Source organism: Cricetulus griseus, chromosome 6 (assembly GCF_003668045.3).
Source record: "Cricetulus griseus strain 17A/GY chromosome 6, alternate assembly CriGri-PICRH-1.0, whole genome shotgun sequence".
NCBI lineage: Eukaryota > Metazoa > Chordata > Mammalia > Rodentia > Cricetidae > Cricetulus > Cricetulus griseus.
This window is the reverse complement of record NC_048599.1, coordinates 105,379,242-105,406,191: the sequence shown is the minus strand read 5'-3', so window position 1 is coordinate 105,406,191 and position 26,950 is coordinate 105,379,242. Positions and strand designations below refer to the sequence as shown.

The 26,950-nt window shown below is 43.9% G+C and overlaps 1 protein-coding gene across 3 annotated transcripts; it reads left to right on the top strand.

Annotated features, from left to right (window-relative positions):
* Positions 1-7,849: 7,849 nt before the first annotated feature.
* Klhl23 (kelch like family member 23) lies at positions 7,850-22,793 on the top strand. Of its 3 annotated transcripts, none has more exons than XM_027420228.2 (4): positions 7,850-7,982; positions 9,708-10,922; positions 14,458-14,610; positions 20,297-22,793. In XM_027420228.2, the coding sequence occupies exons 2-4, from the start codon at positions 9,710-9,712 to the stop codon at positions 20,605-20,607; spliced, it is 1,677 nt and encodes a 558-aa protein (XP_027276029.1). In that variant the 5' UTR covers positions 7,850-7,982; positions 9,708-9,709; the 3' UTR covers positions 20,608-22,793. The 3 variants fall into 3 exon arrangements, with proteins under 3 accessions (XP_027276029.1, XP_027276027.1, XP_027276028.1); XM_027420226.2 differs by lacking the exon at positions 7,850-7,982 and adding an exon at positions 8,363-8,567; XM_027420227.2 differs by lacking the exon at positions 7,850-7,982 and adding an exon at positions 8,640-8,900.
* The last annotated feature ends 4,157 nt before the right edge of the window (positions 22,794-26,950 follow it).

Here is a 26,950-nt window from a genome sequence, read left to right as displayed (position 1 = left end):
AAAATTACAACTACAGCCAGGTTGGACTCATTTTTGTTGTTGTTATTTTTAGAGACAGGGTTTCTCTGTACCAGCCCTAGCTGTCCTGGAACTAGCTCCGTAGACCAGGCTGGCCTCAAACTCACAGAGATCCATCTGCCTCTGCCTCTAAAGTGCTGGGATTTAAGGCGTGCAACACCACTTCCTGGCAACTGGACTCATTTTTAAGCATCTATATGATGGCTATTCTTGGTTGTCATTGTGACTATATCTGGAAAGAACTACAATCCAGAAATGGAGGGCACACTTATGATCCAGATCTTGAGGCTGGTAATGACTCATGCCTTGAATCCAGACCTTGAAGCTGGAAGGCACACCTTTAATCTGGGTCACAGTTTCTGCTGGAAGGACAATGGAAGAAGGAAGGGGGTATGTTCATCCTTTGCCTGCTTGCCCTGGCCTTATCAGCACATCTATTCCTTCACTGGTATTGGAGCCTACCAATTCCAGCATATGCAGAAGACCAGCTGAGACACCCAGCTTTGTGGAACTGAGAAGCTATTAGATTCTTGGACTTTCCATTCACAGGCAGCCATTGTTGGACTGCCGCCCATAAATCATTCCAATAAATATATCATACAGCCAAGGCTACACAAAGAAACCCTGTCTCAAAAAACAAAAAACAAAAGCCAGGCGTTGGTGGTGCACGCCTTTAATCCCAGCACTCGGGAGGCAGAGGCAGGTGGATCTCTGTGAGTTCGAGGCCAACCTGGTCTCCAGATCGAGTGCCAGGATAGGCTCCAAAGCTACACAGAGAAACCCTGTCTTGAAAAAACAAAAAACAAAACAAAACAAAAAAAACCTTATCACAGTGTCTATATCTTTGTCATTATATGACAGTCTTCTTGTGAGTATTCAATATTTTGGGGCTTGATACTCTTGAATATAACCTGAGTTTGGTTCCTGGTACCCACATTGGGTATCTCAACTGCCTATAGCCACAGCTCTCAAGAGATTCAGGTCCTTTCAGTTTCCAAGAGAAGCTGAACACACACAGACAAACCTACATAGTCAAAATTTTAAAATAAATATATTGAGACATAATTCAGTCACCTACTTCTTATGACGGAGGCATTTTTATGTTTTGTTTTTTGAGACAGGGTTTCTCTATGTAGCCCTGGCTGTCTTGGTACTCAAGCTATAGACCAGGCTGGCTTCACAAAAATAGGCCTGCTTCTGCTTCCCAACGGCTGGAACCAAAGGTGTGTGCTGCCACCACCTGGCCATGACAGGTAGGTGTTAATTTATTTTTCTTCCAAATATTATATATGTATTGTGCCACCTATCTAGTATCTCACATATGCTTTTTTTTAAAGTCAGGGTTTCATGTAGCCCAGGTTGGCCTCTAACTCACCATGTAGCTGAAAATGATCTTGAACTTCTGATTCACCTGTCTGTACCTCCTGAGTGCCATCATTACAGGCATGCATCTGTATACCCAAGTTTTTTTCTTTTAATTTAGTTTAGTTTTTTGTTTGTTTGTTTTTATTTTTGAGACATGGTTTCTCTGTGTAGCCCTAGAGGTCCTAGAACTAGCTCTTGTAGACCAGGCTGACCTCAAACTCACAGAGATCCGCCTGCCTCTGCCTCTGCCTCTACCTCTGCCTCTGCCTCCCAAGTGCTGGGACCAAAGGTGTGTGCCACCACTGCCTGGCTTAGTTTAATTTCTTAATGCATATGTATGATTTCTCTTTGTGCAGTTAGTTTGTCCCTAACTGCTGAGCCTTCCAGGCCCTTCACTCAATTTTTTTTTTAAATATGCCTTTTAAGGCCATTTTATTGCAAGCTATAATTACACCTCTAGTGTACTTTTCCCAATACTATTTCTGTCCCACCCACATATTCATTATTTTTATGTATGTAAATTTTTATCTCCTCGTTGAAACTAGCTTTAGGGGATGGTTAGAGAATTCCTTTTAACATCTCATACTGTTTCAAGGGACACCTGATAAGAAAGGTAAGCCACCTGAGGGAGCCACCGGATGGGGATAGCATTCTGTTAATAGTGTGTAAGTAGGTCCAGAGTCGAGAGCAACTTTGCTACTCAGCATGAGATAGTCAGACTGTCTTTCAGAACATGGGAGAATGAGTCCTTCATGTAGCTAATGAGATGAGATGGCATATAGCTGCACAGTAATGAACTGAGCCAACTCTCCTACCCATACTCATTCTGCTTACCCTCTCGCCAAGCTAGCTCCACTGTAGGCATTTTTAGATGTGTTCTGTGAGGGTTCATGGGATAATTTATCCCAAGCCAAGAGCTAAATCTATTCTTGTTTATGTTATGCACAGTGATGTCTGTGTGATGATGGTTCATATGGAAACAAAATGTCATGGGTGTTTCCTAACAAAAATTCTTGGAGACTCTCGTTGTTTATGGAAAATGTTACTTAGAGAAAAAAATGTCAGTTTCTCTTTTACATTTAAGTGGTAGATTTTTAATTGTTTATGTAGACAACTACAGAAAAATATTTGTAAAACTGAATACTGGTTGCTACATAGGGTTTTATAATCAATGCAAAAAGAAAACCTTGTTTGTTCAACTTTTTCTTTTCTTTTCAGATAGAGTTTCTCTGTGTAGTCCTGGAGCTTGCTCTGTAGACCAGGCTGGCCTTGAATGCAGAGATCTCCCTGCTTCTGCTGGGATCAAAGGTGTGTGCCACCACCACCTGGCTTTTGTTCACCTTTTTCTAATACTCTACATTCATAGTCTGGCACCCTTTAAGTTTATAGTTGTTAATATATTCGCGTGTGTTCATGTCACAGTGTTCGTGTGGGGTAATAGAAAGGCTCTCAGGAGTTTGTTGTCTCCCTCTACACTGTGGGTCCTGGGGCTTTCACAGTTCATCAGGCTTGGTGGCAAGTACCTCTGATGGATGAGGCATCTTCGTGGCATATATTCTGGGTTTTGTTACCTTACTAAAGTCACAACATCCTTTTCAACCAGTTTCAAACAACATTTTTTATCCTCAATTCAATATGAACATACAATGTCTGGGGGGTTTGTGTGTGTAAGGGGCAGAAGTCAGAACAGGGTATCAGTGCTCTGCTTCACCACCACGGTCTGCCTTGTTGCCTTGAGACAGTCTTTCAACCAATTGGAAGCTTGCCACTTGAGCTAGTCTGTCTGGCCAATAAGCTATTTGGATCTGCCTGCCTTCCGAACCCAGTGTTGGCATATAGGAGTCTGCAACCTTGCCTGGCTTTTACTTGAGTGCTGGGGATTTGAACTCAGGCACTCATGCTTGTGGAGTAAGCACTCTTATCTACTGAGCTGACTCATCAACCCTGCACATTTTTTAAAAATTTGAAACAGGATCTTATTTTGTTGTCCAGGCTGACCTGGAACTCAAGATTCTCCTGCTTCAGTGTTGGGATTACAAGCAAATTCAATACAGGAAAACTATATTCACAGAGAAAACTATTGACCATTCCTTGCATTTTTTAAATCCAGATAATACCCTATTGCACAGTTTTGGGTGTCATTTACCAAATACTTCCAGGGGACTTACCAAACAATATGTGAGTCTGTGTGTCAGATTGTTAGACCCCCGGAAAACTCAGGCCTCCGGGGTCTCAGCCCACGTTCTCGGTCACCCCAATCACCAGGTGGATTCGAAAGCTTGCTGCAAACTGCATGAGGCTTTATTGTTGTTTAACGAGCTAACCCCATGTTAGCTCGGGACTTTCACCCACCTGCCATGGTGGATGGCTAGCAAAGACAGTTGGAACCGGCTGCTGATCAATCTTGTAGGGCAGTGTAAGGGGAGTGTCTAGGGGTATGCATAGGCTCGGGATTGGTGTGCCTCCAGGCTTGGAGGGCTTGCCCTGTGTTGATTGGCCAACTGGTTGTTATGCCCCATAGGCCCTCCCAGGGTGATTGCTATGCTCTGCGCATCATTGTTGTGCACTTGTCCGTAAAGCACACCCAGAGCCGTAAAGCATAGCGCCACCAGCTAACTTCTGATTGGTTCCTTGCCACGAGGCAGGGATCTGACTTTCTAGTGACTAGGACAAGGTCAGACAAGCACGTGTTCAGCTGTTATGGCTGCTGACAGTGGCAGGCATCTGACCTTAGTGACTAAGACAAGGTTAGACAAGCTGTTATGGCTGCTGAAATGGGAAGCTGATCCCTTCAAGATGTCTTATGAAGATAAATGCCCTCCAGAGGAGGTTTTTTTTTAAAGATTTACTTATTTTAGTTCTTTTGTGTATGAATGTTTTTGCCTGCATGTATGTAAGTGTACCATGTATACCCTGGTACCCAGATAGTTCCGAAATGGGCATCATTTTCCATGGAAATGGCGTTATGGATGATTTTGAACCACCATGTAGGTGCTGGGAACTGAAGTCCTCTGAAAGAGCAGCCATTGCTCTTAACTGCTGAGTCATCTTTCCGGCCCGCTTCAGAGAATTGTAAATTTGACTGAAGAGGACTGGTGTACATGTATGTATTATATAATACCGAGTAGTGCCTCATCATGATATTAGTCAAAACAAAAATACTTACATGGATCCAGTGGCACATGCCTTTAATCCCAGCACTCAGGAGGGAGAGGCAGTCATATCTCTGAGTACAAGGCCAGCCTGGTCTGGTGAGACCCTATCTCAAACATTCAAAAAAGCAAACAAAACAAAACAAAACAAAAAAACTCTCTTCACAATTGATTCTAGGCTTTGGAGAATTGACAACTAAAGACTAAACACCACACCTTCTGACTTGAAAAAATATTTGTCATTAGAATGTCTTTGTCTGTGGGGGTGGTTGCATATGTGTAGGAATGTGTGCACCTGGCTACCCCATGTGTAGAGGCTGAAGGTTGAAGTCAGGTTTTTACCGTAATTGCTCTCCACCCTATTTTTGAGACCAGGTCTCAGTAGACCTAGAGCTCCCCAATTTGTCTAGGTTATCTTTATAGCCTCTCCAGTGCTAGCCTTTGTGCCCATTATTTTGTATTTGTTTGTTTGTTTTGTTTTGTTTGTTTGTTTGTTTGTTATGTTATGTTTTGAGACAGGGTCTCTCTATATAGCCCCTGCCACCCCCTCGTCCCCGCTGGTATTAAAGATGTGTGCCACCATGCTCGGCTGTGCTTGGTTCTTTATGCTGAGAATCTGAACTCAGGTCATGATGCTTATGCCACAAGCACTTACTCAGCCATCCTTTCAACCCCATAATGTTCACATTTTATTTTATTTTATTTTATTTTATTTGGGTTTTTCAAGCCAGGGTTTCTCTGTGTAGTCCTGGCTGTCTTAGAACTCACTCTACAGATCAGGCTGGCCTCCAACCCAGAGATCCTCCTGCTTCTGCCTCCGGAGTGCTGGGATTAAAGGTGTGTGCCACCACCACCACCTGGTTTACTTTCTTATTTTATAGGAAGGATTCCAGAAAACTTGCCAAGACATATCAGCTCCAGGGGGCAGCCAAATACTCCTCTGTGGACTCTACAACTTCTGTTTACAGTGTGCACTTTGAACTTTCCTCGAGTAACTTGAACTTGAGCTGGAATTAGTGTACAATTTACATATCTACATGCGTCGGCCTTAAAATTGTACCTATTTTTATCGGTAACGACCTGTTCAGTCCAGTATGTAAATCAAGTATATAAAAAAACACCTACTCACACTGATAAGGTTACCACATTAGTATATCTAGCATTTAATGGAGGGTTATACTTAATAATGTATTAACGAGGTAAAAATAATTATGTTTAGAAGCCAGGAGATCTGGTAAAGGTGAAATATGATATGGACTCATTGTCAACCCTATGCCAAGCTCTGTATCTGCTAAGAATCATTTAGTCTCATCTCTGGTTGGGCCTATATTTCATTAAGGCCTAGAATCCTGGATGGCCTGTTTTCTGTCATTGCTCACTTTATGAGCAATGCTACTCATATGTCTGGAATGTATCAGATCTATTCACCTTTGCAGCTTCTCTTTGGTTTTTGTTTGGTGTGGTTTTTCCTGTTGGAAAACGAACCTGTGATCTCTTTGATAAAGCACCCCGTGAAGAGTAACTACTCTTGCAATATGCCCCAGGGTCTGTGCTTCTTTTGGCAAGCTAGGGCTGATTAACAAACATATGACAGGCTTGTGCATAGATGCCAGAGGTCAACCTCTGGAGTTGTTAGTTAGGAACTATCTACCTTGTTTTGTGAGACTGTGTCTCTCACCGGGGCCTGCAGCTCATGGATTCAGTTACAAAGGCTTGTCCGTGAGCCATAAGAGTCCATTTGTCTCTGCATTCTCAGTGCTAGTATTACAACAAGCACATGCCTCTGTGCCTAGATTTTTATGTGGGTTGCGGCTGTTGAACTCAAATGATCATGTTTGTGCAGCAAGCACCTTAGCCATTGGGCTTTATTGCTAGCCTCAGGCAACATATTTTTAAGCAATAATTCAGAGCTAGGGAACATTAGACACGTAAGCAAAAGTTTTGTTTTATTTTGAGACAGGGTCTCATTATTTTCTGTAGGGTGGCCTCAAACTCAAGATCTTCTTGCCTTATTCTACTCTGCTGGCATTAGAGGAATGTGGCATCACTGATAGGTTGGAAGCAAAAGTTTTAATTGGTTCCTATACCAATCTGCAAAAATTTTGCACAAATAACAGTATAGTGAACATCTCTATGTAACAGTATAGTCATATACTGTTATGATTCTACAAGTTGGGTGTAGAACCTATAATATATATTTCCTTATGATTTATTTCTGTGCAATGTTGAAGTGATGGTTTGTGGGTTTAGAGCACTTGTTGCAATTGCAGAGGGTCAGGGTTTGGGTCCCAGTATTCTCATGGCAGCTCACAGTCACTGTAACTCTGGTTCTAGGGGAATCCAGTGTTTTCTCTCCTAGTCTCTGTAGGTTCTGCACACATGTGATATACATACAGGCGCGCGCGCGCGCGCGCGCGCGCACACACACACACACACACACACACACACACACACACACACACACACACGAAAAATTTTAAAAATTATTTCTCAGCCAAGCAGTGGTGCCTTTAGTCCCAGCACTCAGGAGGCAGAGGCAAGTGGATCTCTGTAAATTCGAAGCTAGCCTGGTCTACAGAGCAAGTTCCAGGACAGCCATGACTGTTACACACAGAGACCCTGTTAAAACAAACAAAAAGTATTTCTCTGTAACCCACCCCCACCCTTCTGCGCGCGCGAGGGTGCGTGTGTGTGTGTGTGTGTGTGATTGTGTGTGTGTGATTGTGTGTGTGTGTGTGTATGTGGATGCGTGCTCCTGTGTGTTTGTGGTTTAGTAGCTTGCTTGAGGCCGTATGTTACTATGTTAGGTAAGTAACAGAGTGAATTTTAGGCCCCCCAATCAAAGTTGTCTTTGCTTTTTTGCTGTAGTATTAAATCATTGGCCAGATTCTGGGGTGTTAAACCTTTCCTTTTTTTTTTTTTTCTAAAAATCACGTGGTGCTCTTGAACTAAATGAAGATTTCCGAAATCTGGGGTGGAGATTGTGAGGTTCTACGCAACCAGCACCGGGCATCAACACTAGGATGTGGAATTAAACTAAAACTACTCAAAGGAGAACAAGCATGTGTTTGTTCAGAGCTTGCTTGGCAAGAGGGCCAATCATCATCACTTGTCCTTCCCAGAGGCTCAAAGCAGGCAGGGACATGAGAAGGGTGTATAAAAATAGAAGAAAAAGAAGAGGAAGAAGCAAGGAGGCGGGGCGGTAGCAGCCTCCACCGCTGCCACACTAGAAATCTGATTGGAGGGTGATGGCTGGGAAAGCCGGGGGTGGGCTACAAATGCACATGATCCCTTTTGACATATTTATATTTCCCGGGTTGGTGTAGCTGTGGAAGTGGGGGTAGAAACAGAAGTTGGCTTCCTGACTGTTCTGGTGCAGTTTCAGCAGAGGCTGTGATTCGGTTTTCTGCACTTCTTACGTGTTTCAGAGTTCTCCCATCATGTAAGGTAGGGCCATTATGTGTCTGTATACTCTTTTATTCTGACAATACTCTAAGAACCACCTCAGTTCTCTTATTCTCTCAGTTCTTTTAGTTCACCTTGACCTTCCAGAAAGCTCTGTGACAGCCGTGAACCAGTTTTCAAACCTGATTACCAGTTCCCAGCCTTATGAGGTGCTCCTAAGTTATTCAAAATCTTTCATGATAAAAGCACCGTTTTATTTCAATAAGTGGACTTTCTTGTGTAGAACAATGGACATCACCAGAAGGCTGGAGGTTGCCCCTTGCAGCTGCCAGGGTTTGAATCTAACACAGTAATTTGAATCTTAGTGCCTGTACTCAGCCTTGACCCCAGGCTACCCCCACTTTTCCTGGAAGCTTCCAGGTTAACTCCTGCTGTGCTAAGCAGCCCCAAGGCTCCTTTCAGCGCGCTCTGCTGGAGGCAGCATGGAGTTTGTGGGAAAGCGGCTACTTGTGGCATTTGAAGGCAGCCCTAATCCCAGACCTTAGTTTCGCTGCCTTTTCTGGGCACTCTGTCTCTCCCCACACCCCTCGGTCCTGGACTGGCAGGAGGTCTCCAGGGAGAGAGAAGGTACCGGTGCACGCTCCTCTCTGGCGTTAACTAGGGACTCGGAGTTTATCCAGGAGCAGGCGGTGGGATGGGCGTGAGCGCGCGAGCAGAGCGGGGCTGACCCGTGGACGCGGCCCACCTGCTGCGGGGGCCCGCGCTGTAGCGCGGGGGGCTGCGGGCGGAGGCGGGGAACCGCGGGTCACCGAAGCGGGAGCGGCTTGTGGGCTGGAGCTGCACTAGCAGGCGGCCTCCGCCGCGCCCCACCGCGCGTTTCCAAAGATGGTCAGAGGGTCGGGAGGCGCCCCCACCCGCGCCGGCCACTAGCCCAGGTCCGCGTCCCGCGCCGCCAGCGAGGTAGGTCAGAGCCGAGCAACCCGAGGCCGGCCAGAGGGCGAGCGGGGCCTCTCGAGAGACGAGGCCGCCAGGCCGCCCCCTGCCCGCGCGCACCGGAGCGCAGACAATGGCCGTGCAGTGCGAGTCGGGTGGGAGGGCGGGCGCGTGGGCACCGGGGAGACGTCCACACCTGCGCTCCCGGCCTGGCAGAGGCCGCGGGCACCGGCCAACGGTGGCGCGCGACGCCCCAGAGTAGAACCTTCGCGCGGGGCCCCGGGGCGGGGCGCTCTCCCGGCGGGAACGCGGGCCGGGCCCAGGCGCTAGCGCGGGCTGGACAGCCTGCCTCGGGCCGGGCCGCTCTTCTGCTGTCAGCAAGCGGCAGGGCGCAGGGGTCCCTTTTCTGAGATTCTCTCCATCTTGGTGGCATCTCGGTTTGATTTGAAACAGAGAGACAAATGCTGAATTGGGGCCGACCTGCGGCGGGGTGACCCCCTCGGACACTTGGCCTGCCTGCGGAGTGTGAACTCTCAGGAACTGCCAGAGTGGGACAGATATTGGGTGGCTGGAGGTAGTAAGCCAGGATCCGTTAACAAATGGACAACCAAAAAAAATCCAGGGGCCTCATTTAGGGCTCCAAGCTATCCTGAATTTAAATAAACCATCGTATAAATAGTTCAGCACATTTTGCAAATGGTGTTTAGGAGGCTGAATTCAGTCTAGTGCTGGAATATGCCTGATGTCATCAATGTCGGATTATTGGAATATTTAACATTAATTATTAGAGGTACTACACAAAACTGAAAACGTTTTTGTTTATATCTATTGCAGCCATGGCTCTAAAAGGACAAGAAGATTACATTTATCTTTTCAAGGATTCATCGCATCCAGTGGATTTTCTGGATGCATTCAGAACGTTTTATTTGGATGGATTATTTACAGATATTACCCTTCAGTGTCCTTCAGGCATAATCTTCCACTGTCACCGAGTCGTTTTAGCTGCCTGCAGCAATTATTTTAAGGCAATGTTCACAGCTGACATGAAAGAAAAATTTAAAAGTAAAATAAAACTGTTTGGCATCCACCATGATATCTTGGAAGGCCTTGTAAATTATGCATATACTTCCCAAATTGAAATAACTAAAAGAAATGTACAGAGCCTTCTTGAAGCAGCCGATCTGCTGCAGTTTCTTTCCGTAAAGAAGGCTTGTGAGCAGTTTCTGGTCAGGCACCTGGACATTGATAACTGTATTGGGATGCACTCCTTTGCAGAATTTCATGTGTGTTCAGAACTAGAGAAGGAATCACGAAGAATTCTGTGCTCAAGGTTTAAGGAAGTATGGCAACAGGAAGAATTTCTGGAAATCAGCCTTGAAAAGTTTCTGTTTATTTTGTCCAGAAAGAATCTCAATGTCTGGAAGGAAGATGCTGTTATAGAGCCGGTCATTAAGTGGACTGCTCATGATGTAGAGAATCGAATTGAATGCCTGTGCAATCTACTAAGCTATATCAACATAGACATAGACCCAGTGTACTTAAAGACAGCCTTAGGCCTTCAAAGAAGCTGTCTACTGACTGAAAATAAGATACGTTCTCTAATATACAATGCCTTGAATCCCATGCATAAAGAGATTTCCCAGAGGTCCACAGCCACCATGTATATCATTGGAGGCTATTATTGGCATCCTTTATCAGAGGTTCACATATGGGATCCTTTGACAAATGTTTGGATTCAGGGAGCAGAAATACCAGATTATACCAGAGAGAGTTATGGTGTTACATGCTTAGGACCCAACATTTATGTAACCGGAGGGTACAGGACAGACAACATAGATGCTCTTGACACAGTGTGGATCTATAACAGTGAAGGTGATGAGTGGTCAGAAGGCTTGCCAATGCTCAATGCCAGGTATTACCACTGTGCAGTCACCTTGGGGGGCTGTGTCTATGCTCTAGGTGGTTACAGAAAAGGGGCTCCAGCAGAGGAGGCCGAGTTCTATGACCCACTGAAAGAGAAGTGGCTTCCTATTGCAAACATGATTAAAGGTAAGTGCAGCTTTTACTTGTCCAGTGTTTTTACATGCTTGAGGTTTGGTCGCAATCTTCTCTCTTTGAGAAGTAATTTTAGGAAGAACATATCACACTGAGATATTGTTGAGGAACTACAGTAGATTATACAAGTAATTTGGCTCAGCACTGTCTGAGTAAAAACAGTCCCAGCTTGTCTGGACTTAAAACTCAGTAGAGTGCATGCCTTCCACATACTAAGCCTGGGTTACACACACACACACACACACACACACACACACACACACACACTGTGCTCGTGTGCACCCCTCTACTTCCCCTTACACTCCCCCTACCATATAAAACAGGCTGTAGCTCATGACTATGATACCAGCACTCAGGTAGAAGAGACAAGACAATCAGCAGTTCTGGTTCATTCTCAGCTACATAGGGAGCTCAAGGCCAGCCTGGGCTACATAAGACTCCATCTTTAATTTTTTTAATTAAATGGAGTAAAGCTTTTTAATATTTTAAAAAATGATGCTGTTCAGCTGGGCGTTGGTGGTGCACACCTTTAATCCCAGCACTCAAGAGGCAGAGGCAGGCGGATCTCTGTGAGTTTGAGGCCAGCCTGGTCTCCAGAGCAAGTGCCAGGATAGGCTCCAAAGCTACACAGAGAAACCCTGTCTCGAAAAACAAAAAACAAAAAATGATGCTGTTCAGGTTAGAACAGAAAGGTAGCTTCTATAAGGAAATCGTATAATTCACTCTCCCTCCTTACATCATCCTAGATCTCACTCAAGTCTTAATCTTTATCCTGACTATGGCTTTTGTTTTTGTTTTTTTATTTGCTCTTAAAATGTTTTTCAATTCTGCTTTGTTTTTGCTGTATTTTATTTTTTGAGACAGGGTCTCTCTAGGAGCCATGGCTGGTCTGGAACTTGCTATACACACTAAGCTGGCCTCAAATTCAGAGATCCACCAGCACCTGACTCCCGAATGCTGGGATTAAAGGTGTGCACCACCACACCTGGCATCGATCTACATTTTAATATCCAGCCTTTGTCTCTTAGAATATACTGATCATCTCTATGAGGGCTCTCACTCAAACTTTGGAAGCTAAGCCCCTTTGGAATGCAACACTGTCCAGAGAACTAGAAACACACAGCCCGTGCTTTTTGTGATACAGGCTTCTCTCCAAATAGAGGAGAGCCAAGCACACTGAATCCCAGTGTCATCTGCCTGATAAACACTGTATCTGGTGAGACTATTTAGCCTTGGCTTCTTCCCTCCAGCTGGGGAGGGGGAAATTTCTAAAAAAAAAAAAAAAAAAAAAAAAAAAACCAGCTGGTAGATTCTTAACAAACTGGTGTCATTTTGTCCCAAATGTTTCTTCCCAGGCCTTTCTGTTTCTTTTTTAACACTAGTGAGGGTGTGGGAATGTGACCTGGACTAGAAGTTGACCTGATGTGATCCTTGGATGACAAGCGGAAGCTTAGAGGCAGATGGTCTTGTGAACCCACACTGCCTCTGCAGCCAAGAAGCCAGGGTCCCAGCTCAGACTTTCTCTGCTCAACTCCGGCCAGTGATTCAACCCCTCTGCCCAGTGTCACCATCTGTCTGACAGGGAGGGTGACGTTAGCCAGCTGGGGGTCTTGAGAAAACTAAAGGACCCTGCATGTGCAGAGTGTGGCACCTAGAAAGCCCCGGTATTGGACCTACTTTTCACAAGTATGTGGGTGGGTGGATGGGTGGGTGGGAGAAGGTAGCATCGAGCCTCTTGCTTTCTGGGCTTTGCCTGAGTGTACCTAGGGCTTACTGATTGAGAGCCTGATCCTGAATGTTCTGACTCCTCTCCCGCAGAAGAAACGAGCCAGGTTCAAGTACTTAGCAGCAGTTGTAAACCTTCAGGCATGACTGTTTTCATTTCTCAGTGATAACAACTTCAAAGATTTTAGAGACAATACATCCTTGAGGATGGATATTTGCTGCTCTGTTGAAAATTTGAAGAGTTATATTTGAAACAGTGCTTGCTGGGCGTGCAGGTGGAGTACTCACCCTGTATAGCTACTGGAAAAGAAAACCCTATGCTTTTACCTAGCCTTGGTAGTAAGGAAGGTTTCCATACTCTGCCATCCTTCCCCAAAGGCCAGCTGGCTTTTGAAATCACATAAATTCATTCTTTTGTTTATTTTTTGAGACAGTGTCTTGCTATGTAGCCCAGGCTGTCCCCAAACCCACAATCTTCTGGCCTCAGCCTCCCAGATGCTGGGATTCCCCAGTGTGAGCCGCAGAAAGGGTACAGGTGTAGTACTTTCATTTGAAAATATTGTTTCTCTCTAGCTAACCTAGGGGAAGGGAGGGCTCAGCTCCACTAGGTGCAGCTTTGATTTGTACTATTCTGATGGGTGGGGTTATACCAAAATTTTAGTTTCCCATTTTCCAATAGAAAGAAGAATGTCATGTTTTCTCAGCCAGTTTTCCTTGCATTCAGAAGTGAACTAACACTTTTTGATAAGGTAAATTTCATTTGCGTAGAGTCAGATTTCAGTTTCATTTCCTATGGGGGAGGGCACTTAGGGATACAATGTACAGAGGAGAAATAAGCCCTTGGCTTCCTTGAGAGCCCCCCGGGTCTTTCTTTTTCATCATAACCACCATGCTTGTAAACCCTCTTTTACTTTGAAGTAGAAATCATCAAGGAGATTCACCTGCACCAGTCACATAACAAACAGTGCTAATCAACGTTGGTTGAAAGACTTAAAACTGCAGGCTGTCAACCAAACCAGCCTCCCTTCTTACCTGGCTGGACCTGTTTTTGCCTCCTTGCTTCTCTGTGGCATCAGAGTGTCACAGTTTTCCCAGTTCAGGACTGCAGAGTCAGCCTGATTTGTCTCATCACTGAAGTCTATTTGACCCATCTCTCACCTCTGCCCTTCCCTTCACACCCAAAGAACCTTCTAAGTCTGGCCCTTGCTAACCCTTATGTGAGTCGGTACCTACATGATACCTACATCATTCTGAGTCCTCTCCTTCCTTTTTAGTCCCTTCCTGCCTCTGTTTATAAATCTGAAATGTCCTGTTGAATGAGGCCCAGACATTTAGCTTTAACTTACATTCTGTTCTTAATTCTCATGTGACGACTCCCATTGTGCTAGCCTACTTGACATTGCCTAATAAGCCAATGTGGGGCTTTGCTCTGCATAGAGCAGCTTCACCTTCCTCTGCTTGCCAGAGACCTAACCACCAGGCCCAGGGCAAATCATGTCCCGGCTGCTGTGATTTCTCCAGTCAAAAGCAATCTCTCTTTGATCTGACCAATAATGTTAGCATATCTCTCTCTCTCTCTCTCTCTCTCTCTCTCTCTCTCTCTCTCTCTCTGTATGTCCCCCTTCCTATAACTATGCTCTAATTATTTATATTCCTAAAAGAGCACAAGAAGCCTTCATTTTTCACTTTTACCCCTCAGCACCTAACAGTGTTTTGCATTTACCACCCATAATAACAAAAACAGATTGGTGTTCATTCCAGAAAAGCATGAACAATCTAAGATGTGATTTTAATTGACATACAGGTGTGGGAAATGCTACTGCCTGTGTCCTGCATGAAGTTATCTATGTCATTGGCGGCCACTGTGGCTACAGAGGAAGCTGCACCTATGACAAGGTGCAGAGTTACAATTCAGACATCAACGAATGGAGCCTTATCACTGCTAGCCCACACCCAGGTAATAAGAATCCTGTATCAAGTATATAACTATCGTCTTTAGGCTAGTTGGGATGGTGCACAGAGATTAAAGTTGGGCAGCTGTCTCTCCTCTTTTAGAGACACGTTCACTCTGCATTTCAAAGACTTTATTAAACACCTGTTCCTAGATACAAAGAGCCCTGTCTGTGTGCCACCTTAACAGTCATAAAGGAAAGGGTTGTCTATCAAAGAAGTGCCTTGCTTCTGTGGTGTGTGTGTGTGTGTGTGTGTGTGTGTGTGTGTGTGTGTGTGTGTGTGTGTGTGTGTGTAGGCTAGAAGATGGCATCAGGTGTATTTGTCAGTTGCCTCATCACCTTATTTTTTGAGACAGGGTCTCCTCCTGAACCAGGACCTCACCTGTTTGGCTGGACTGGCTGTCTGGCATGCCCCTAAAGTTATCCTGTCTCCACAGTTCCATTGCTGGGATTTTAGGCATGCATTAGGCATACATGTGTGGTGATATATTATTTATGATTTAGTAAAGCTTGCCTGAGGGTTCAGAATGCAAAGCTAGCCACAAGCCATAGAGCCAGGCAGTGGTGATACTCACCTTTAATCCCAGCAGCCATACTAGCTAGTTAGCCATATAACCAGGCAGTGGTGGCAAACACCTTTAACCTAAGGACTCAAGAGACAGGCAGATGGATCTCTGTTAGTACAAGGCCACACTGAGCTACACAAAATTGATCTAGTTTAAAAGAGAAACAGATCACACAAAGGTGAACTCAGCACTTGGGATCACACGCCTTTAATCCCAGTACTTAAGGTATATAAAATATGGGCAGATATTCAATCTGGCGCATTTTGGTCTCCAGACACGTTCAAGAATTTGCCTCCAGCCCGGCAGTGGTGGCACACACCTTTAATCCCAGCACTCGGGAGGCAGAGGCAGGCAGATCTCTGTGAGTTCGAGACCAGCCTGGTCTACAAGAGCTAGTTCCAGGACAGCCTCCAAAGCCACAGAGAAACCCTGTCTTGGGGGTGGGGGGATTTGTCTCCAGCCACGTTCACAGGCAGCATCCTGAGATTGTAGTCTGAGGCATGGTGGAGACAGGATTGCAATCTGAGGTTTGGTGGAGAGCATTGTCTCTGAGGATTCCTGGCGACAGAATTGCCGTTTCAGTCTGAGGTAGAGGTAAGAGCTAGTGGCTTGGCTGCTTTGCTTCTCTGATCTTAAGCTTGAACCCCAATATCTATCTCTGGGTTAGATGAGCACTGGAGGTCGGAATTCAGGTTCTCATGCTTGTATGTCAAGCACTTTTTTCACTGAGCTAGCTCCTTTACCCCTTTTTGCTGTCTTTTATTTTTGACCTATTACAGGGGGTTGGGATTACAGTTCAGTGATAAGAGCATACAGTTAGCATGGGTTAGGCCCTGGATTCAGCTCTACTGTGAAAGAGGGAATATTTTAGATTGTTGCAGTTATGTCATATGTTTAAGAGTTTGCATTTGAATGAATTCATATGATGTCACCTTACTATTTTGAACCATTTTTTTTGCAGAGCATCAGGCTTTCAATGGGTCACTGGAGCAAGAAATTAAATCTGTAAGCTTGAGATATTTATGACTAACAGCAATATCTAACACTGTTGAGTGCACACTACATAGGTTAGGGAATGGCTAAGCACTTCATGTGCAACATTATCTTATAATTCTCACTGAAATTCTGTCCGTAGATATTGTTTACCACTTGGTAATGGAGGGTCTGTAACTTAGAAAAGATAAGCAACTTTGCCCAGGATGCACATTCTGCCAGTCTTGATTCCATCACCTGTGATGTGACCAGGAAGTGACCAGCTTCAGCTTAATGAAGCACCTTTCTTGCTGTCAATCCATGTACTTGCTTCTCTATATGCTGACATCTTCACATGAGAGGAAACTTCATCAGCAGGCTGCACTGGCTCTGAAAACAGATTGTGTAGACATTGGTCTTAGTAATCCAGTCATATTGTCTAGTTTAGATAATACATCACTTTCTGTTGTGGTCGACAATGTTATAATGGAAAGTAATAGTAGTAGGTCATTCTGAGTAATAGCTAATATTTACTTGGTATTGGCTAGGCACGCTATTCCAATAATTTTGCATGTATTAATCTGTTTATATTTGTCAACTTTATAATACTGCCATTAAATACCTGAGGCAACTAACTTAGTTAAGAAAGGTTTATTTAGCTCACAATGTGAGGTTCTTTTCCAAGACTGGGTGCCACTTTGGTGTGGTCTCTGATGAGAGTAGGTAATGATGATATCAGAAGCATGTGTTAAAGCGTGTAGTTACCTCACCGAGAGGACTGGCCAGAGTCAAACTGTGCTTCAGGAACCTCCCATAATGTCCCCACCTTTTTATAATCCATAGCACCTCCTACTATCAATGCTCTGGGGACTGCGTATTTATATATAGTCCATACTACCCATATTCAAACCATAGCACTATATATTTATTGATTGATTTGGTGTGTTTGTTTGTGGTGTGCATGCTCATCTGTGAGGGTACACGTGTCCACACTGTGCACAAGCACACTGAACATGCCTGTGAAGGCTTGAGATGGATATTGTCTCCTTGATTGCTCTCCACCTTATATATTGAGGTAGGGTCTCCCAGTGAACCCAGAGCTCAACATTTGGGTTAGTCTAGCTTACCCTAAGGATCCTCTCTGCCCCCCTGCAGGGTTAGGATTTGGGTTAGGGGTTGGGGTTCAGGTTCTAGAGTTCTGAACTCTGATCCCCATACATGGTGTCTTAGGTTTTTACTGCTGTGAAGAGACACGTGACCATGGCAACTCTTATAAAGAAAACCTTTAATTCAGGTGGCTCACTTACAGTTTTGGAGATTGAGTCCATTATCATGACAGGGAGCAGGGCAGAGTGCAGGTAGATGTGGTGCTGGAGCTGAGATTGCTACATTTGCAGGGAACAGGAAGTCAACTGACTGTCACACTGAGGGAAGTTTGAGCAAAAGAGAGCTCAAAGCCTGCCCCAAACAGTGACACACTTCCTCCAACAAGGCCACACCTCCTAAAAGTGTCACTCTCTTTGGGGGCCATTTTCTTTCATGGCAAGCATTTTACCCACTGAGCCATCTCCCCAGCCACATTGCCATATTTAAACCTTGTGGTACTCCTGTGAGCTAGGGAGGTACTATTGCTTAACGGGTGGCTGAAGTGGTGACATTAAATATGTTGCTCAAAGTCAGCCATCTAATGTTTGTTAGAATTGAGGTTTAACCCAGGTAGCCTGGCCTGGGCTCCATGTGCTCCACTGTTACCTCATTTTGAACACCATGTTAAAACCAGAGTCCCAATTAATCTGCTTATTTTGTAGTCAGACTTATCTTTCTAACAAAAATCCAATGCATGAAAAATCAGATTTACTGGGTCTGCAGAGCTGGCTCAGTGGTTAAGAGCACTGGCTACTCTTCCAGCAGTCCTATGTTCTGTTCCTAGCAACCACATGGTGGCTCACAACCATTTATAGTTAGATAAGATGCCCTCCTCTGACAAGCACATAGAACACTCATATGCTCCCATGTACACTCATATACATCAAATAAATAAATCTTAAAAGAAAGAAAAATCAGATTTATAATTTACAAAAAAAACAGCTGGGTAGTGGTGGCACAGGCCATTAATCCCAGCACTCAGGAAGTAGAAGCTGGTGAATCTCTGAGTTCAAGGCCAGCCTGGTCTACAGAGAGAGTGTCAGGACAGTCAGAGCTACAAAAAGAAACCCTGTCTTGAAAAAAAGAAAAAAAAAACAAGCTCTCCCCCCCTCCAAAATTTGGGGGAAAACCCAAATAGAATAAACAACAACAAAAACAATTAGAAAGCAGTTATTTACATTAATATATTTAATATGCATTATATAGGGGGATCACTTTAAAAATAGGTGTCCTAGGCTAGAGAGATGGCTCAGAGGTTTAAGAGTGCTTGCTGCCCTTGCAGAAGACCTAGGTTTAGTACCCATTACTCACATGGTGGCTCAGTAGTCCAGTTCTGACCCCTGTGGCCACCAGCCATGCACAAGGTCCACATATATATACACATGCAAGCACTTACACATATACACAAAGTAAAAATTAATTCTAAAAAATAAGTAAGTGTCCCACAAAGTCAGTGAGTTGCTTATGGTTTGCTGGCTATTTTAAAAAGTCTAGTCTACGGCCATACCACCCTGAATGCGCCCAATCTTGTCTGATCTTGGAAGCTAAGCAGGCTTGGGCCTGGTTAAATTACTAACTTTATGGATGGGAGACTGCCTGGGAATACCGGGTGCTGTAAAAAAAAATGCCAGGCAGTGGTGGCGCATGCCTTTAGTCCCACCACTCGGGAGGCAGAGGCAGGCGGATCTTTGTGAGTTCGAGACCAGCCTGATCTAGATCCGGGACAGGCTCCAAAGCTACACCCGAGAAACCCTGTCTTGAGAAGCTAAAACAACAACAACAACAACAACAACAACAACAACAAAGAGTCTAAAAGGCAATGTTGCCTAAGCCTAGTGTTAGGAAGGACACATCAGCCCCCAAGAAGTACAGTGTAAATCAATAGAATCATGCAATTGTAGTTGTGAAGTTTTAATTTATATTAAACTTTTCCTGATGAAATATTTTTTAAAGATTCTAATTAGTACATCCTATTTGGCTGCCACAGTGGTTAAACTATTTTTGAATTGGCTTGTTACCTAAATTTAAAATTCAGAAGACTTCAAACCAAAATCATGGTTTGGGGACCTTTAAAAAAAAAAAAAGTGGTAAGGTCTGGCAACATGACAGTACTCCCTCCTGGCAGCAGGGATGAAAGCCAGGGAGTAGCTGTCCTGGTTAGATGAGGCTTATGCTTTCCATCTCACCATGATGCTTCCAATTCTGGTCACATTCCGGACCAAAGGACTTGGTGTGTTGTTTTTCTTGCTCTGGCTTGCTTCGTACTGTGGTATTGAGAAGAGGCAGCAGCAGGAGAGAAACAAAGTGTGAGAGGCAGGCCTTCTTAGAGGAGACTCCCAACCGCAGGGCCCTGCTGCCCACAGCAACCTTCTGCCGGGGACACCTTTCATGATGGCTGAGTATGATAGCCATAGGCCTCAGCAGCTTGGATGTATGCTTTTCTCACTTGTGTCCCTGACTAGACTGGCAGTGTGAGAGAAGCTACCCAGGCCATCCTCCGAAACCAATGTAGTAGCTGACACATCAGCGGTCTGTCCTTGGTCACAAAGTTGCTGGACCTTGGGGAAACTACACCAGTTACACAGTATAATGTCCTGTCAGGAGGACTGTACTGCTCTTCTGTCACCTAGAAAGTTGATAGGTATTAAGAGTTGAAGATGATGTCAATGAAGAGCTCCATATGTTGGACAATTCCCAGACAGATGGTGGTGTGCAGGGTGGTTTCTTCTTATCATCTTATAGAGCCAGCTTAGGAATCTCCATTAATGGTGATTGTCCCCCTGGTGGCTAATGGCTGAGCAGCAGAAACAGGCCATCTGAGTCAGATGGCAGGGATTGGATTTTAAGCCTCAGTGTGCAACAGAGGATCACAGAATCAAAATGTCACCATGTGTCACCATGTCTCTGTTTTTGTGTTCTAAATTGCAGAGCCACTGTACCCAAAGTATGATAGCCTTTTTGTTATCAGAATTAAGACTTTGCTCTTTTCTTTTTTCCTCCTAAAAAGAATATGGATTGTGCTCAGTTCCGTTTGAAAACAAGCTCTACTTAGTTGGTGGACAGACTACAATTACAGAGTGCTATGACCCAGAACAAAACGAGTGGAGAGAGACGGCGCCCACGATGGAAAGGAGGATGGAGTGCGGGGCTGTCATCATGAATGGATGCATCTATGTCACCGGGGGGTACTCCTACTCAAAGGGGACATACCTCCAGAGTATTGAGAGATACGATCCAGATCTTAATAAGTGGGAAATAGTGGGCAATCTCCCAAGTGCTATGCGGTCTCATGGATGTGTTTGTGTGTATAATGTCTGACTGAGTCCACAGGACTAACCAGGTTATCACTTGGAGCATAGTAAAAAGAATGCAGAGTTTGGGGTGCCTTGTTATTGTGGTTTGGCACATACCAGGCATTAGAAATTTTTAATTCTAACCCTGTACGATTCCCAGACCCAGTGATTAAATGGGAATAGCAAAAGAAAAATGTTATGTATGTATGTATACAGTTCAATTAAGAGAGTGAACCCCTCCTAAGATCTCTGGGGTATCTGACACTTGGTAAAGGTGAAATACCTTTGTAGTGAGTCTTTTCTTCCTGGTAGCATCAACACTGGGTATAAGTCAAAATCATTCATACTGTGTTATGAAATGTCTGTTAAGAGCCTATAAAATAGCTGGGCAGTGGTGGCACACACCTTTAATCCCAGCACTTGGGAGGCAGAGGCAGACAGATCTCTGAGTTCAAGGACATCAAGGCCAACCTGGTCTACATAGCAGGTTCTAGGCCAGCCATGGCTACAGTGAGAACCTGTCTTTGAAAGCCTATGTTGTACCTGTATATGTTATGGGTCTCTAACTGACAGGAATTTGAAATGTAAAGAGGGAACCTTCTCTACCTCTACAAAACCAACACTTTAAAATGTTTCCCTTTAGAATTCCTCAGAATGTGGATTTACTTACAGCATTTTTCTTTGTGGTGTATATAAGTTATTGCTGGTATTCTTTATTTACTATCAGAACTATACTAAACACTGTACAGATGATTGTTCAAAGAGTTTACGACTCTAAAAGAATTGCAAGTCTAAAAATGACAGAGAAAATAGTCAAATATTTGCTTATGATAAGGACTGTGTTTAATTTTTAGCTTGGGTATAAATTGCTAGTTTAAGTGTCTGGCTTAAGCATGTTGGCAAATCCTCTTAATAGTTAAATGTCTGCATATAAAGTTGAATTCCACAGCCAGAACGCATGTAAAACAGTGGTGATGCAGTAGAAAATACATTGAAAAAGAAGAATTGGCATTCATTTGCCAGCATTGACACTGACCAGATTTGGTGACTTTACTCCCTAAGCCCATCTGTGACTAGAGTTTCCTGACCCATGTGCACTTTGAGACATAGCTCTGTCTAGATCAAGAGCCCCCCAACCTCTGAAGCTAGATGAGGCCTGAGTGGCCTCTGGGCCAGATATCCCCTTTTCCAGCTTCCTCTGTGTGCCTGCAGGCACTTCCCAAATGTGCCGTAATTAAGGAGGGATGCACTGCTTAAGTTAGTTCATCCAAACATGACTGGGCTGTGAGACCATCTATTCCATGCTAGTTTAATTTTATTGTTTTGTTTTTTAAGAGCTAATGCTTATTTTTTACTTTAAATAAAACTACTTCTGAGTTTTAAAAAAATCTTTTAAGGAGACTATTTAATACATCAGATAGCATTTTAAATAGATACAACCCTTTGGAGTTGATATATGGTACTTTTTCATAAATAGTCATAAAAGTGACTAACTGTACTGGGCTATTGAGATGACTCAGTAGGTCAGAGTGCTTTCTTCTCAGGCCTGAAACCTGCATCTGATTTCCAGAACCCACCGTGAAAGGAGAGCATGGATTCCCGAAAGCTGTTCTCTGCCTTTCACATGTATGCCATGTGCCACACATATATGAATGCACACACACACACACACACACACACACACACACACACACACGAAGTCAATTTAAAATTTTTTAAATGACTTTACCCTTTGCTCCATGAGCTCCCATTATTTTTAAACTAAAGAATGAGGAAAATGTAAATGCATGAGAATGTTTATGTCTGCATTATAAATAGTAGGGACAATATGGAGAAAATCTGTATGTTAAAGCAAGTATGCTAAATGAAATAATGTCACATACTGCCATGAGAATAACTGTTTGGGAGACTGTAGAAGTATGATGTGTGTGTGCTAAGTAAAATAAGCACGATGTAAACGCGTATTCACACTAAGACTGCCACAGCAAAGCCTTTATGCATGTGGAAGGCTGTGTGCTAAATAAATCCTAGGTGTTAATGGAAGGAGATGTGGAATGGTTTTGAATTTATTGAAATCTTTTCTTTGTATTTTCAATAAAAATAAATAAGTCACTGTATGTGTGGTGAAGACTGCTTAAGTTTGAGCCAACTGGGTTGAAGCAGTCTGAAGCAGTGAAATAAATTATAACACATTAAAATCTGAAATTTTAATTGTAGGCTATTTACTGTTTTCTCAAGGACATTTTAACAGTTAACACTGGAAAAACAATACATTGCCCTGTACAGTTTTGGGGTTTTTGTTTTTGTTTTTTCAAGACAGGGTTTCTCTGTGGCTTTGGAGGCTGTCCTAGAACTAGCTCTTGTAGACCAGGCTGGTCTCCAACTCACAGAGATCTGCCTGCCTCTGCCTCCCAAGTGCTGGGACTAAAGGCGTGCGCTGCCACCACCACCTGGCTGCCCTGTAGAGTTTTACAGTTTGTTTTGTGGAGCAACTGGGGACAATTCAGTCACTTTCCCCTCCATCTGGATCCTGTGGATGCTTAGCTGCACCTTCCCTGGGAATTCTTTCCCTCTAGAGAAGTTGTCATTTGTGAATGCACATCGAGTCTCCTGCTGGGACTGAGAGTCCGGCCCAGGTCTGGTTTTCAGTACTCTCAAGACCAGTCACTTAATATGTGTATACAGTTTACAGTAGTGTCATCGTTTTTTTTGTTTGTTGGTTTTGTTTTCCTTTTTATTTAAATTAGAAACAAGCTTGTTTTACATGTCAATCCCAGTTCCCTCTCCCTCCCTCCTCCCCTGCCCCCCACCGACCCCCTGTCCCATCCCTTTTCTGCTCCCCAGGGGTGAGGCCTTCCATGGAGCATCTTCAACGTCTGTCAGATCATTTGTTGTCATCATTTTTTACAGACAAGGCTTTCTGCAGGCTCTTGACAGATCTTAAAATGCTGTGTGATGGGGACATTTAATTTACAGCTTCTTTAAAAGTTCTGCTTTTTGCTGCTGATTTGCATGTGAAGGAAGCATTAAGAAAGTGCACAAGTCAGTTGCTCCAGCTTTGAAATCACTGCAGTGATGTATTTGATGTTAATTAATATTTAATACTTAGAGTTAATGTGTTTGATTTTTTTTGAGACAGGGTTTCACTGTGTAGCCCTGGCTGCTCTGAAACTCACTATGTAGACCAGGCTGGCCTCAAACTCACAGAGCTCCACCTTCCTCTGCCTCCGAAGTGTTGGGATTAAAAGTTTGCTCGGCTTCACTCTGTCTCAGTGTGTTTGAATTTAAAAGCCATTGCTTTGGGAAGTCACACACTATTTACATTTACAGAAATGATTTTACCTATGACTTAACTACAATGACTTTATTCAATTTTTTAAAGTTGCCATTTCTCACAGGTTGTATTCTTGATCATAGCCAGGTCAGAAAGAAAATGTCTGAAACTCAAAGTTCAGCATTGTTTCTTAAGTCACAGAAATACAGCATAGTTCCTGCCTCAGAGGAGTTTTCCCAAAGACCAGACCTACAGATCTCTAGCTCCCTTCCTCTGTGACACACATAGCATCCCAGTCCTGGCCAGTGATGAGTCTGGAGTCAGGGCTGGCCAAGTTCTCTGCTGGTTTGATTGACAAGAGCTGATAGAAGATGCCATAGTGACTAGAAATGAAAATGGCAGTGTCTCAGATCCTAGACTTTCTTGCAGATCTATCCCCACCTTCTTCAGTGTGGCTGTGTTAGTTTTTTTTTTTTTTTTTTTTTTTTTTGCCTTTGAGCTGGAATTCCATCTCTTAGAACAACAACAAAAAAAAAACTACACACAGAATAATATCAAAAAGTTTGGCTGTGGGTAGCTCAGTGGCAGAGTCCTTGCTTATTATTTGTGAGGCTCTGAATTCACCCCGTAACACCCCCACAATTAGGAATGTGCAATTCAATGGCATATTGGGGGACTCTGACTTTTGTTTAGAAAATATTGTTTTTCATGCTACAACAGTGTGGTGGTTTGAGTAAGAATGCTCCCTTAGGCTCATAAGATTTGAATGCTTGGTCATCAGGGAGCGGCACTACTTGAACTATTAGGAAGCATGGCCTTGTTTTGTCAGTGGGGGTGGGCTTGGAGGTCTCAAAAGCCCATGCCAGGCCCAGTGTCTCTGTCTTCCTTCTGCCTGTGGATCTGGATGTAGAACTCTCACCTACATCTTCAGCACCATGTCTGCCTGTGTGCTGCCATGCTCCCTGCCATGACGAAATGGACTAAACCTCTGATGCTTTCTTTTGTAAGAGTTGTTATGGCCATGGCATCTCTTCACAGCAATAGAACACTGACTAAGACAGTCAGACTACAAATTTAGTAGTTTAAAGCAATGTAAATCTGGGCCAGTGGCAAGCTGGCTCAGCCGGTTTAGTCACTTGCTCCCAAACCCAACAACCAAAGTTGGGACCCATGCACTGGAAGCAAAGAACCTACTCTCACAAGTTGTCCTCTGACATTTGCATGTGCATGCTAGCACATGTATGTTCACACATATAAATATACAAGTAAATAAATGTTAAGACATCCAGGTGTAGTGGTTTACATGTTTAATCTCAGCATCCAGGAAATAGGCAGATTTGAGTTCTAGGCCAGCCAGCAATGTAGAGTGACCCTGTTTCAAAACAAAACAAAATAAAAATATAAATGACTCACTGTGTCAATGGTCGCAACCTTTAAAAAATTACTTTCTGCAGGGCAGTGGTGTGGTGATGCACACCTTTAATCTCAGTACCCGTGAGGCAAAGGCCAGTCTGGTCTACAAAGCAAGTACCAGGATATCCAGGACTACACAGAGAAACCCTGTCTCGAAAAACAAACAAAAAATTATTTTACATAGAGGCCTTATTATGAAGCCCAGGCTTATTATAATAGCCTCAAACTCAAGATCTTTTCATCTGTGCCTCCCAAGGAGAATTACAGATGTGAGCCACCATACCTGGCTGCAGTCTGAACTAGCTTGCCATCTCACCTAGTTTATTCACAGCTATGCATTAGGACATGGGCATTTTTAGGGAGCATTAGATAAAATACTGCCTTCCCCTGTCTTTAGCATTCCAGTTGGCTGAATTTATCTTATTCTTTTTGAAGAGATTCTAACAGAGAGGGGGGAAAAAAGTCAAAACAAAACAGAGGGAGCTGGGCACAGGCAAGAAAAGGCTTACAACATGAATCTCATGTACCACACAGCAGTGAACACAAATATGTCAATGAAACATTCTCACTAACCAGGGGTTGTCATCATCAGAATGACGGTTGCCCTTCAGAAAGTGAGTCAGAAATGGTTAACTTTTACTTTGGCCCTGTGAGTCAGAACATAAAATTCTCTTTGGAGTTTTCCTGGGATGAGAACATGCTGCCTAACCCCCTAGTGAATACTGTCAGCTCTAATTGGCCACATCCTGAGAGCATTTTGTGCTGCTCACAAAAATCATACCCTGTTATATCCATGACATTGCTAGTGTTTCAGCTTTTGTCTGAGATTCAAACCAAACCACAAGATGGCACACCTACAAGTACCTACAGCGATTGTGGTTGGGCATTCTGAAATACCAGGGCTTAATGAGGTGCACCCAGTAATTATCCTGCCCCCAAACTTCACTCACTGGCATTTACAGGGCCAGCTGGGCGTATGTAAGCTGTGAGCACCCAGCCAAACCTGTCAGGCACTAAACACATCTTTTGTTAGAAAGCCCACGGATAGTCTCTAGTTCTAGTTCTTTCCTGGACAGATGGACTAGAAACATGTTATTTGTAGCTTCCTGAGTGTGTTCCTGAGTGTGTCTTGGGTTATTTGTGGCCTTTGTTTTGTGTTTCTGAGACAGGGTCTCCTGTATCCCAGATTGGCCTCAAATTCACTATGTAACAATGGTTGAATTTCTGACCCTCTCCCATGCACTGCCACCACACCTGGTTTTATGCAGTAATTAGGACCGAACCCAAGGTCATATGCGTGTAAGGCAAGCACTATATCCTCAGCCCTGTGACATGCCTTTCCTTCCAGTTTCTCATCCTCATCATGGACAGAAGTCACACTGTCTTCCCAGTCACCAGATGAGACCCTTAAGCATGGGCAGCCATTTGAGACCATTTGGCTATGGTTATTTTTTAAAACTTTACTGTTAAATATAATAAGAATATAGAAATCTGTGTAATCAGTTATTTTTCTTATAGGCTGGCAGAACACCTGATGACAGAGGAGAAAGAACTTCTTTTTGTTGTTTGATGACTGCAAGGATACAGTCTATCATTATGGGAGGGGCAGGGGGAGCAAGTACTTGAGGCTGCTGTTTGTTACATGAAGTCTGAGCCAGGCCTCATCTCCGCCCTCAGCTGC